The following is an 11,794-nucleotide window of genomic DNA, read 5'->3' on the forward strand; positions in this document are numbered from 1 at the left end:
ACAAGAGCACACCTTGCACAGGGCCGGTCTATGGCAGTGTTGAGATCAAAGGTCTGCTCAAAATTGTACAGACTCAGGACCTCTTGATTCAGGGTATCCAGCACAATACAGCCTTTGAAATTGGGCAGCTGTAGTTCACGAGGAGGCTGTAAAAAATAAAAATAATCTTAAAATTCCTCAAAGGCATTGACATAGTTAAACCAGTGACCTTCAGAGCCAAGACAACAAGTGGAAACTACACTTAAATCCGAGAACAGGAGGCCCTTTTTCACAAAGGGTTGTGGGAGTATGGAACAAGCTGCCTACTTGTGTTGTTGAAGCCAAAACACTTTGTTCAAGAAATGACTCGCAAGCGATTTTTCAATCAATTAACTACTAACTAGAAAAATGCACTTGATATAACTTGTCTTACACTACGTTCTCATGCTAAAAATACTTTTGTTACAGTATAGAAAAACACCTTTCATTGTGTGGTCAGCAGACATCTACAGCAGTACACATTCAGTCTTATTAATCATGTTCAAGTACTTGATTGATTAATTCAAGAAAAAGAACTGATGTGAAAAGCTCTATATAAATTTTAGGGCACATACAAATCTTGTGATAAATGAGCTGAGTTTTGGACGCGTGTTCAACAGTTGGTAAACACTCCCCAGTGGAGATGCATCTCTTACCGTGAAGCTCGGAGGGTAGCCGCCCACATAAAACACAGTCTCATCAGGGGGCAGGTGTAGCAGCCCACTGTCGCCACTTGCCCTGTCATTCTGCTTAGTCACCTGTGTAACTGTTCCCTTCACAGAGAGCTCTATCTGGCCAAACTGCAAGATCCTGGGAAAGCAAAAAACATCCAATCAGAACAGCTTGATTGTGTAAGGTATGAAATCATTTTAAAAGGAAAACTGAGTACCACACAGGGTCTGGCCTGCCACCAACTCTTTCGTGTACCGTATCTATAAACTTACATTTTCAGCTGACATGCAGAGGTGTTCTTGACATAATCCGAAACAAGAGAAGTGTGTTTTTTAGCCAGCAGTTTCTAAATAGTCTGATCTAATCATTCACCCCCCTTCCCCTTGTATCACCTTTCCAGTTTGACAGCGTCAAACGTGCCAGAGCTGATATCTTGGTTTAGTTCTACCACAGCCGTCTCGCCACCAACATTGTACAGCCACTTCAGCTGCTTTCCCTCCAGTGCCATGCCAAGGAATTCCTTTGTTGCCTAAAGTGTCAAAAGTCAAAAATAACACAAGAGCACAGACAGCATAAGACTGAACTCTATGACTGAAACCACCCACTTTAGGGATACCCCAACAAGAGGCATTGTCAGGCAATCATTACTGAAGATCCTACTCGGTAGAAGGAGTTTAAATGAAACCCAACACCAAAACAATCCTGAAACAGGACTGGTGATGTCGCCTCCATTAAGTTTCCATTTTTGTTTTCTCTCATGCTTGAACCGACCTGAGGAGACAAATGGCCACGAGAGTTTTCAAGCTATTTGCTGAACTTCTGCCAGTTTTCCATGATGCAAGACCAATCAGCGACACTTCGAAGTAATCAAAAACAGAAACAGACCTGGGCTCAGCAAAACTGTCTAGAAGTAAGCACTCTCTAAGTCTCCCATGCTCTAAGCTATGCCAAAAGAAGTGCAGCAGCATCCAGAAACGTACGTTTTTATTGCCGAGGTAGAAAACAAACTGCTTGGTGGGCTCCGTCTGGCGCTTGGAGGGGGCCTCTGGCAGAGTGATGTAGAACTTGAGGGATGTGTAGGCTGTGAGATCTGCAAGGTTGCTGGGATTTCTGACCTGTACACCTGCAGTGCCATTAAACTTCATGGGCACGTTCACCTTTGCAAATTAAAAAAAAACAAGAAAGCATCATGGTATGGGTAAAGAAAACACTCATCTTTTCAGTCTTCAAGAGTTTAGTTGAAAGGTGCTCTATTTCTGCTTCTATAATATTGTGCATTTTTACACTTTGCTCACTTCAATAACCACTGAACCACACTAGGGGGAAGGAGTACACTCTTGCTCTGATATGCCCACCATCGTGCTGCTCCTCTCTGGACATGCTGCTGCAAGCTCCACAGTGCTGTTCAGGCGAGCTATCATTGATTGGAAGAGGCTCTCGCTGACATCACAAGCTGAGGACATCCCCGCCCAGCCTGGCACTTTCTTCATGCAGTTCTTACCTTACTTGCAGCGTTCCGGGCTTGGGAGATGAGTTGCCGGATTCGCTGGATGTTTTCCGAAATGTTGGGCATCTGGATCGAGCGGCTCTGCAAGCTGTCCAGCTTCTTTATGAGCAAGGGGATGGTGTCTCCCAGCATTCCCACTGTGGCATGGCGATGTGAACAAGTGAAAATCTCCGGGTTAGGGCTAGTTTTATCCAATCACTCCCTCACACTGGTTCCCGAAACATCCACAACATACTGATCTCAGTTTGGTGTCTATGTTAGAAACACAGCAATGCGCATCACAAAATCATTTCCATCCTACAGGATGATCCCTCCATTGGGCCCCTCTTTTCTCACCGCCCCATCATCTCATATCGCCAACCACCTAATCTGCGTAACCTTCTTGTTCACAGCTCCCTCGACCGCCCTCAGCAACCATCCACACCAGGCACTTTCCCTTGCAACAGAGCTCGCTGTATCACTTGCAAATACACATCTAACACCACACTCATTCAAGGCCCCTCAGGACAATTCCGGATCACCCAGATGGCATCTTGTACCTCCAGCAACCTTATTTACTGTATCTCTTGCAGTAAATGCCCAGCCATCTACATTGAAGAAACAGGAAGGAGACTCGGAGACCGCTTCAGAGAACATGTTAGGGCTGTGAAGATTAAAGATCTCTCCAAACCCATTGTTTCCCATTTCACCTCTGACGGCCATGATCACACTTATCTCTCCATCTGTCCTCAAAGATGGTTTTCCTAACTCCTACATCAGAAAGACAACCGACACTAAACTTATCCTGTCCTGCAGCTAGGATCACACCTTTCCCCTTCTCTCAACGACAGACTAGTTTTCTTCTAAATTCTCTCTATTCATTGTAGGTTTCATTTCACACCTCACTTCACTTATCCTGACTTCACACCTCCTGATTGACCTCTGTTTCTGTCCCCTGCTCCCGCCCCTCGTTCCTCCTCTCTCCCAGCTTTTATTCTCCCGCTACATTACCTTTGCCTACTGCCCTGTCTTTCTCACACCTGAAGAAGGCTCCACAGCCGAAACGTTGTGTTTTCTTTCTTCTCTTTTCAGCATGGAATAAACCTATTACTTGTTCCTTTGCAGCCTACGCATGCTGACGCAGCTACCCACCTGAACTATCACAAAATCATTGACAATTTGCAGCGAAATATACAGAGGCATGGTAAAGCATTGTGTAAACCATAGGGAATAACAGTAAAACCAAGCAAAACTCACAAAAAAATACAAAAATACTACACACTATAGTTTAGTAGCCATGTGAAACTACTGTATATCATATATTATCAACTACATCAATATATTATATTTCATTTTGGCAGTTAATAAAAGAGCTTTGGGCCTATCTTGTGTAAAGCAATCTTTCTTATTTCTGCCCAGACGATTTCCCTTTTAGTTTCCAATTGTGACCCCCTGTTCTTGTATTACTAGGAGTGTGATATAATCTCCTGGTTTCACCCCAGGATCCTGCATCCTGAATTGACAGAGGATGCTAGGAGCTTATATGCTTGACTGGGAAGCCATCAGGCCTCCCAGAGCAGGGAAGGAGGGAGAGGAGCAGAAGGCCAGGGCTCTACCGGACTTGTTGGCCTCCTGGAAGGCAGCGTTGAAATCCATGCTCGTCTCGCTGGCATTCCCATACTGCTTCTTCCACTGCTCGAGCTGCTGCTTCATGGGGCTAAGAGCTTTCTCCACATTTGTGGCAGTATTATTGGCCTCTGCCGCGGCTAACTTGGCCTTTGCGATATCCTCTGCTGTCTCTTCTATATAGGGACACAAAGAGCAGCAAAATAAAACCAAAACATTTTCAGGAAAATGGAGGATTGCATTAATGCTGACAGCATCTTACTTACGGTTCAGAGGAGAGCAAACTCAGCATGGCCTCTTAGTGAAACCAGCGGCTCAGTCTCCTTGTGTTTAGACCGACTGCCTCAAGCTTACAATCTCAACAGATGCAACTGGTGTATGCATTTATCTGCAGCAGCTTTTGTGCAGAATGTCATGGAGGCAGAGGGGTGAAAATGCAGCAGTCTTAATACTTTGCTGTGCTCGCTTGTTGTACAAAAAGACATTAGGGGCCTCTTTCACAAAAGCTTCTAATGCAATTAGAAGCGCATAAGCCAAATGGGCGCCGTGTGAAACGCTGTATTCATAAACCTTGAAAAGATGCATTGGAAAGTCTTAGCCACTCATATAATACATAACCTTCACCATCCCTGATATGCTCAATGAATGTTAACGTAGACCAACAATAGAAAAAAAAGAAGTAAAAGGTCCTGAAATTAGTCCTGCTTGGAAGATTATTTAAGTATTTTCAAATATTTTAGATTTTCCAAAAATCAAGTGCTTCTATACACTGGTTTCTTACTCTACTCCAGACTCAGTCTCTGCCCATGGTCTTCTGCGATAATATGTGCATAGGTTTGACGGTACCTGTGCATTCATTTCTGAATGCAGCTCGAAAAGCTGTATTCAAACACGCAACTCAAACCACGTACTTCTAAAATGTGCATTAAACAAGAGCCGCATTGTGATGACAGCATGTCTTTAGCAACTAGTCAATACAGAAGCTAAGAAATAATAAGGCAGTAAATACAGACCTGAAAACACACTGATAGAATAAAACTAACTGTAACACCTTCTGCTTTTAAAGTGGAGGGTAGGAAGATAGAAGATCAAACAGAGCAAAGTCAACATCAGGGGATTCTGCTCCTGATCAGTGGCCAGGGGTGAACTACAACATAACCCACCTCTGCTAAAGTTAAGACTCTTCTGAGCAGCTTCCAAGTTTTTCAGCAGCTGCCTCTGTTTGCGTTGGACATCTTGTAGTCTTTTCTTTGCTGCTTGGAGCTGCGGTTTCAGGTCTGTGACAGAAACGGCAGTGAGGACATCTGAATTAGTGCCAGATTCAATCCAGTTTTAATATGTAGATGAAAAGAGTACTAACAGAGTTACCCGGCCATAGCATTGCTCGACGATGACATTTTAACTATACAGTTGTGTGAAAAAGCCAGCAAAAGATATTTTTGTTTCCACTACCATTTAAAAGTTTTTTCTCCACTGTCTTCGCCTTCTCCTCCAGACTATTGCTTTTGTTTTTCAGCCTCTCTGCTTTCAACCCAGTATCTTCAGACATCACATTCTGCAAAACAACCACTATCTGATAAAAAGCCATTTTAAGTTAACATCGCTGAGTTGCATGCACAAATAAAAAATAAAGAGACAGAAGAGTACAGCACTCTCCCTGGCTGACACCAGTAGGGAGTTTCTAGCATAATATACCAAGAATCAAAAGCCACTGTGAAGATAAAAGATTAGAAATTGACAGAACCAGACCTCACTGTCTGTGCAAAGTGAACAAACCTTCAGAGCTTCTGTTGCGGCTTGGTTGGCCTCATTGGCAGCCTTCTCTGCATTGCGGACAGCCTCGATGATGCTGGAGTAGGCGTTGGATGCGTTAATGGCCCTCTGGATGAAGCCATCTTGGTTTGTGTCCATGATAACCCTGAAAAAAAGGGCAGGGCTAAAATGATAAACTGTATTCGTTTTAAGAACTGGATTTCCCCAATTGTAGTACCTCCCATAGTGATACTTAAAAAAGGAGTCTGGGGATTCAAAAGTAAGGTGTAGGGCTTGTTACCAAGACTGATAGCTCAAGCCCTGTCTCAGCACCTAGGTTACTGCATGTTGTCCTGAGCATGTTACTTACATCCCCTTGTGCTCTGTTCTTCAGATGAGATGTAACACAGAGTTTATCTGGTTGCTGCAGGTGTTGAGCAACAGTTCATTCACTGGCCTCAGCTAAGTGATCAATTAATGTTGGAGTCCTCATCTATTTTTTTTCTCCACATTTTCTTTTTTGGTGTTTCCGTAAGTGGGTTTCTTTATACGTCTGTCTCATTTGTAATGTGAAACATACCATTTGCTGGAAAACCTATGACTTGGACGTGGTAAAGCTTTAGAAGGACCATACCTAGAGAGGTTCCTGGCCAGCTCATCCAGCAGCATGGCGTGTCTCTCGGCTTCCTCCACCAGTTCGATCTTGTTGATGGACGGACCAAATTTCTGCACCTTCTCCATCAAGGGTATCCTGGCTCCATCCAGCTGGGCTGCCAGTCTCTCATATTCCTTCCAAGGATTACAAAGCAGGGATGTAAAGAGTCACACGAGCCCTGGGCAATTAGCTCAGCAACTGACTTCAAAATAGGTTTTGCAGGAAGTACTGTCAAGGCATGAGCACAACAGATCTAAAGGAAAGAATCTGTACCAAACCTTACTAATGCAAATTAAGCTAGAAATACATATAGTCATTCTATATGAAAATATCACCAGATTGCCCAAATTACCAGGCATGGCAGTTGCTTTCTTTCTACTATCAGCTGAGTCACACTGAGGCTTATAGACCAATGGAGATTTGTAGGCATTGCACAGCTCTGAGATTCCCCATATCTCAGCCGTGAGCTACTATGTGCCCCCATGCAGACTTATTCATTATACTTTAATGAAATATCTCATCTTCTGCATCTAGTTCTTTGAATCACGGAGGTTGTGGTTTCAGGAAAAAAGCAAACACATGTCCAAAGCAACTTTTTTCTAAATAAATAATTCTGATATGAAAATTGATTCTATGGAGCATGATGCAAACATTAACAATAAATTAATTTAAACTTGGTGGCATAAGGGGCAAGGCGCTAGAGGTAAAACAGAAAAAGAGAGGCTTAAGTTTCCAAATGTCTTGTACTGCTAGACTAACCTCTTTGTTCTCCTGAAGCATGGACAGGAGATCGTTGACTTGAGCCACAGCCTCTTCAGCCATTTGAAGGAGCTGCTGAACTTCCGTTTTCCTGCCTTCAAGTTCCTCAATCTTTTCCTAGAATGTTGAGATCAAGAAAGCATAGAAAATTTTCAAAAAGGCAAGGAACATGAGGAATTAATTGTTGTACAGGTTTTCTCCACCAATGGACAGCACAACATCAGCTACTAACAAAGACGTCTACACTGCAACACAGTGAGCCAAGTACACTGTGAAAATGGCAGATATAAATGTATATATATATAAAGATATAAATGTAAGGACCTTCATAACACTTGTCACTGACTCTTCTTGAAGTTGTTTTTTCTTTTGCGTTGGTGCCTGACCTTTTATTGAAATCATATATTTTTAATTTCACTGTGGAAGTGAGGATGATTTATGGTGGGTTCCAGCAGCAGGAGGACTAGTGAATTTTAGGCTTTGGCAAAATGATAATCTTGGCCTACGAGTAAAGTGCCACATCAGTCATCTATGCTCTGATAAATCAACCAGTAGATTAATTGCTTAAGTGAAGCAAAGCCACATCTTTTCATATAACCTTTATGAAGCAGATAGAAAAGCTGAGCGTGCAGCAAATAAAGGGCCCAGAATTCTTTCTCTTCTGCTCTCCTCAGCTCACCCTGTTGTCCTCCAGCCTGTTCCTGTTGAGGTTGTTGAGCTCCTCTGCCTGGGCAGTCTTGTTGACAGCCTCATTCAGCGCGTCACGGAGGTCCATGAGCTTGGCACTGAACTTGCCCAGCTTGTCCCTGATGCTTTTCACCAGCGCCTCGTTGTCATTCAGGCGGCTCACCAGCTCATTCTGCATGCGCTCCATTACTGAAAAGAACAGCAGCCGGAGAAGGAAAAATCAAAATTGGAGAGAAGACAGAGAACCAGTCCTTTAATGCCCATTTACCCAGCTTTCCTGCCCTATAACATGATTTCGAGATAAGCACGGACACACGGGCAGGGTTAGGGTTGGTCAGGCATGGTCCTCTCAGCTCAAGAACATTCCTTTCTTGAAATCCGAAATAAAAAAGATTAAATCCTTCGTGAACCGAATGCTATGTGGATCAAAGAAGCAAGGGCGACTCACAGTTCTTGGCTTCTTTTAGTTCTTTCCCTGCCTTTTCCGTCTGAATGGAGAAAACTCTGTCCCTCATCTCCCTCAGCATCTCCTCCACCTCTGCCAGCTTCCTGCTGAGCCCCTCTGCCGATTCACTGCTGCTGTCATTCACCGTAGTTCTGTTTGCCTGCCTAATAAGATCTGCACAGCCAGGCGAAAGTGAGAGAATAAGCCAGGAGTTTATATTTACAAAAGCAATCAATGTGGTAGTTCTTTCTTGTGCATCAATACATTATTGTAAGGAGCTTATTTTTCAGCTGAGCACACCTTCAATGTTTCTCAGGGTGCCCCGGGTGTGATTCAGGAGTTCCTCAGCTCTCTGGCGTGTTAGTGCCACATCCTCTTCCATTGTCTCAGCTTTCCTGCTTGTCTCTTTCGCCTGCGATACAGAAACAAAGACATCACAAGAAGATTCACTTCAGAACTTCAAATGAGACCAGAAGGTTATTTGGACCATTGATCTAAGTTGATTCTCCGTTCTGTAGTTCCCTAGACAGTACTGTTTGTACTGGAAATGCCACCATTTATAGTAGCCATTTATAGTATGTCTTCCAGACATGGGAGAAAGCTGGAACACCCAGAGAAAAACTACGTGAGACCTGTGGAGAGAACCTGCAAACTCAACATAGATACATGTCCCAAACTGGAAAGTAACCTAAGATCCTGGGCAGGAGCTGTGAGGCAGTAGCTCTAATCAACACACCACCACACCGACCATGTCGGTTTCACAAATAGAGACTAATATAGAGCATTTGTGCATATTTCTAGAATCAGAAGAAGATGTAGCTGTAGTATAATAACAAAAATATCAATGACAGCCAACCTGAGAATGGACAAACCTTACCTTATCCCCCAGAACATCCAGATCTGCAGAGAGATTCATGGCCTCATTCTCCAGCTCATCTGCCTTAATCTTGTGGCTATCCAATGAGTTGTTATAGTCAAAGAGGTAATTCTGATTGGAAGGACATGGAAACAAATATATAAAAAGAACTGCCTTTTAGGATATTCTTATCCTAGGATCTACTGGACAAGAAATTATATTTTTTAAATCTTACCATAGTTGAAAACACCTATTAATTAGACACTAAAATGAGAAGTGAATAAGTGGTTCATAATTCAAAACTATTGCCTATGTCTACAAAGTGGATGTTTGTAAATAATAACTAAAGATAAAAACTATATCTGATTAGCCTGGTTATTTTGTCCCAATGAGAAATTTCAATGAACAAACTGTACTGACAAGTTTGAAGTAGACTTGAAGTTTGAAGAAATTAGCTTCTCCTATGACGAAGGAATTGAAATCTTAGAACTATTAAGATCCAGTGCTATGGTGTGGCCTGCCACGCCTCCTCCCTGGGTCTGTACTCACAGTCACATTGTTAACGGAGTCGTTCAGCGCCTGCAGGCGAGTCCAGGCAATAGAACTGGCGTTGAGGTTGGTCAGCTGACCCCTGATGGTCAGGAACAGGCCAGTCATTTTGTCCAGGTCTTCCAACAGCACGATCACGCAGCTGTCGCAGGCTGGCCAACGAACACCCAACACATAGCGTTAAAAACACAAGTCCATGAGCCACTCTATTTAGGCATTCTTAAAACATTTTAGAGCTGTGGAAATTCTGGATTGTGATGATCTATTTATTGTAATTAAATTAGCGTTTTTACTGGAAAATCATTATGGTCAGTTGCTGGGTTGACTAAGCACTCAAACGGAGAAGAGACAGCACTGACAAAAAAAGCGTATCTTAAAAAGATTATATATAGTACAATGCATTTAATAAACTAGTAATCAATCCAGCATTTTTTAGTGCTCATACACTGTTCATATCCTTTCCCAGCATTGCAGGTTAGAATGTTTTAGAAATGAATTAGATTTACCAGTGCATGTACTGAAATATTGCAGTTCTGTAAACCATTCTATTGATGTGCGATTATAGATTATCATACGTCTGTTAAGAACACAAGAAGAGAATTTCACAGACTTGTAAATTTAAAAAATGTAGCTCCATTACGATGGAGAAGACAGGGACAGTAAGAATCACCTCTCCCTGTGATTCTTTCCTCATTAGACTATAAAGACTATAAAGCCGCGTTTCCTAACAAGCGAGCACCACAGTTTGTTGGCTGCCTACTCACGCTGACACTGCAGGGAGTCAGCTCCATTGACCACAGGGATGTGGTAACTCTCAGTGCAGGTGTCGCACTGCTTTCCTGTCAGCCCATTGCTACACCTGCATTCTCCCGTGCGGGGATCACATGACCCACCTTTACAGTGGCATTCTGGAACGGAAGGGGAACACAGACTGTCAGCTAGTTCTCTCACACAGCAGGGCGTGACATTTCAGGTCGAAGCGCATTAAGCGTTGCATCATTCAGCTCATTTTTAAAACTAGAATCTACTTCCAATTCAAATCTAAAACTCCAAAAAATTAAGTCTGAATATGTAATCACATTTGCAGATGTGAGAAGCTAAGTCAAGCTGGGCCCAGTCAGTACTGGGATGGGAGACCTTCTCAGGCTGCTGCTGTACTGTAAGTGGTGTGGCAGACCAGCCATCTCTGTACCAGAGATTCCAAGCCAATGCCCTGTATGGTGGTAGGGGACACTACAGTGGGAAACACACTCCTTTGCAGGAGATGTTACTGAAGCCCTGACCATATCGTCAAGAAAGATCTCATAGGAAGAGCTGGGGTGTTGTTAACCACAGCGTCCCGGCTAAATTTCCCTTTGGATTTTGGCATAGAATGGCTGTCATGCATCACCTAAGTGGGGCTGCACTTCAGTAAGTGAATAAAACACCCTGTCCTAGATATGAAGCATGCAGAAACCCTTCATGATAAAAAGGTGCTACACTAATTGACGGAAATTTTTATTGCTAGCAAGAATATCCATGTTCATATCCATTTTCTTGCAGATGAAATGAACCCATCAAACACTTATTATTCTACTTCTGGGGAAAACATTCAACAATTCTTCAAAGTGATTTCATTTACTTAGAACGTGCCGTTCGTTGGGAGCTTCATGCCTGACTCAAGGCCTCTGTGGAACAGAACACTTACTCTTGCAGCCGCTGGGCTTGTAGTCCCAGAAGCCAGGGGCGCACTGCAGACACTGAGGCCCGTTCACCCCTGGGTGGCAGGAGCACTCTCCGCTCTGAGGGTTACAGCCCTGGGTGAGGGCGGCGGCTGCACCGCAGTCACACCGCCGGCACCCTGCGCAGGACTCGTAGCCATAGAAACTCTCCTGGAGGGGAAGACACGCCCATTGTGAAGGAAAAACACAGACTGTTGTGAAGAAACCTAAGCAGCCATCAGGATATGTCAAGTGTCCAGAACAAACGACTAAAGAGGGGGTGACAGAAGCAACATTTTTAGAACCTTTGTTTCAACTGACAGTAATGTCAGTTACCACAGAATAATATTGGGTTATCACTGAATATTGAACACGGGCCGGATAAATATTATTCATTTATTGATAATACGTAATTGAGGGTGACACTACCTCACAGCGGTCACATCGGGGACCGGTCACGCCAGGCTTGCAGTGGCATTGTCCGGTGTGAGAGTCGCAGGACGATGTGCCACAGGGCGAACAGTCACACTCTGAGAAAACAATCCAGAAAAATTTCAAATTCCACAGCTTAAGGTCACAGCTACAGTAC

At 43.5% G+C, this 11,794-nt stretch overlaps 1 protein-coding gene across 1 annotated transcript in view; it reads right to left on the reverse strand.

Moving 5' to 3' along the window:
* Nucleotides 1-11,794, reverse strand: part of lama5 (laminin, alpha 5) — an 84,557-nt gene that overhangs the window by 12,443 nt on the left and 60,320 nt on the right. Inside the window, exons 46-64 of the mRNA XM_088937197.1 lie at nt 11,635-11,735; nt 11,193-11,376; nt 10,270-10,413; nt 9,506-9,657; nt 8,978-9,088; nt 8,401-8,512; nt 8,104-8,274; nt 7,648-7,844; nt 6,969-7,085; nt 6,189-6,343; nt 5,579-5,720; nt 5,255-5,357; nt 4,966-5,079; nt 3,793-3,978; nt 2,192-2,334; nt 1,671-1,847; nt 1,083-1,219; nt 675-828; nt 13-146 (exon numbers count right to left, since the gene is read on the reverse strand). Coding sequence (XP_088793323.1) covers nt 13-146; nt 675-828; nt 1,083-1,219; nt 1,671-1,847; nt 2,192-2,334; nt 3,793-3,978; nt 4,966-5,079; nt 5,255-5,357; nt 5,579-5,720; nt 6,189-6,343; nt 6,969-7,085; nt 7,648-7,844; nt 8,104-8,274; nt 8,401-8,512; nt 8,978-9,088; nt 9,506-9,657; nt 10,270-10,413; nt 11,193-11,376; nt 11,635-11,735 — 2,734 coding nt within the window. The remainder of the gene's footprint in view (nt 1-12; nt 147-674; nt 829-1,082; nt 1,220-1,670; nt 1,848-2,191; nt 2,335-3,792; nt 3,979-4,965; nt 5,080-5,254; nt 5,358-5,578; nt 5,721-6,188; nt 6,344-6,968; nt 7,086-7,647; nt 7,845-8,103; nt 8,275-8,400; nt 8,513-8,977; nt 9,089-9,505; nt 9,658-10,269; nt 10,414-11,192; nt 11,377-11,634; nt 11,736-11,794) is intronic.

Source organism: Atractosteus spatula, chromosome 19, assembly GCF_055471065.1.
Source record: "Atractosteus spatula isolate fAtrSpa1 chromosome 19, fAtrSpa1.hap1, whole genome shotgun sequence".
Taxonomy (NCBI): domain Eukaryota; kingdom Metazoa; phylum Chordata; class Actinopteri; order Semionotiformes; family Lepisosteidae; genus Atractosteus; species Atractosteus spatula.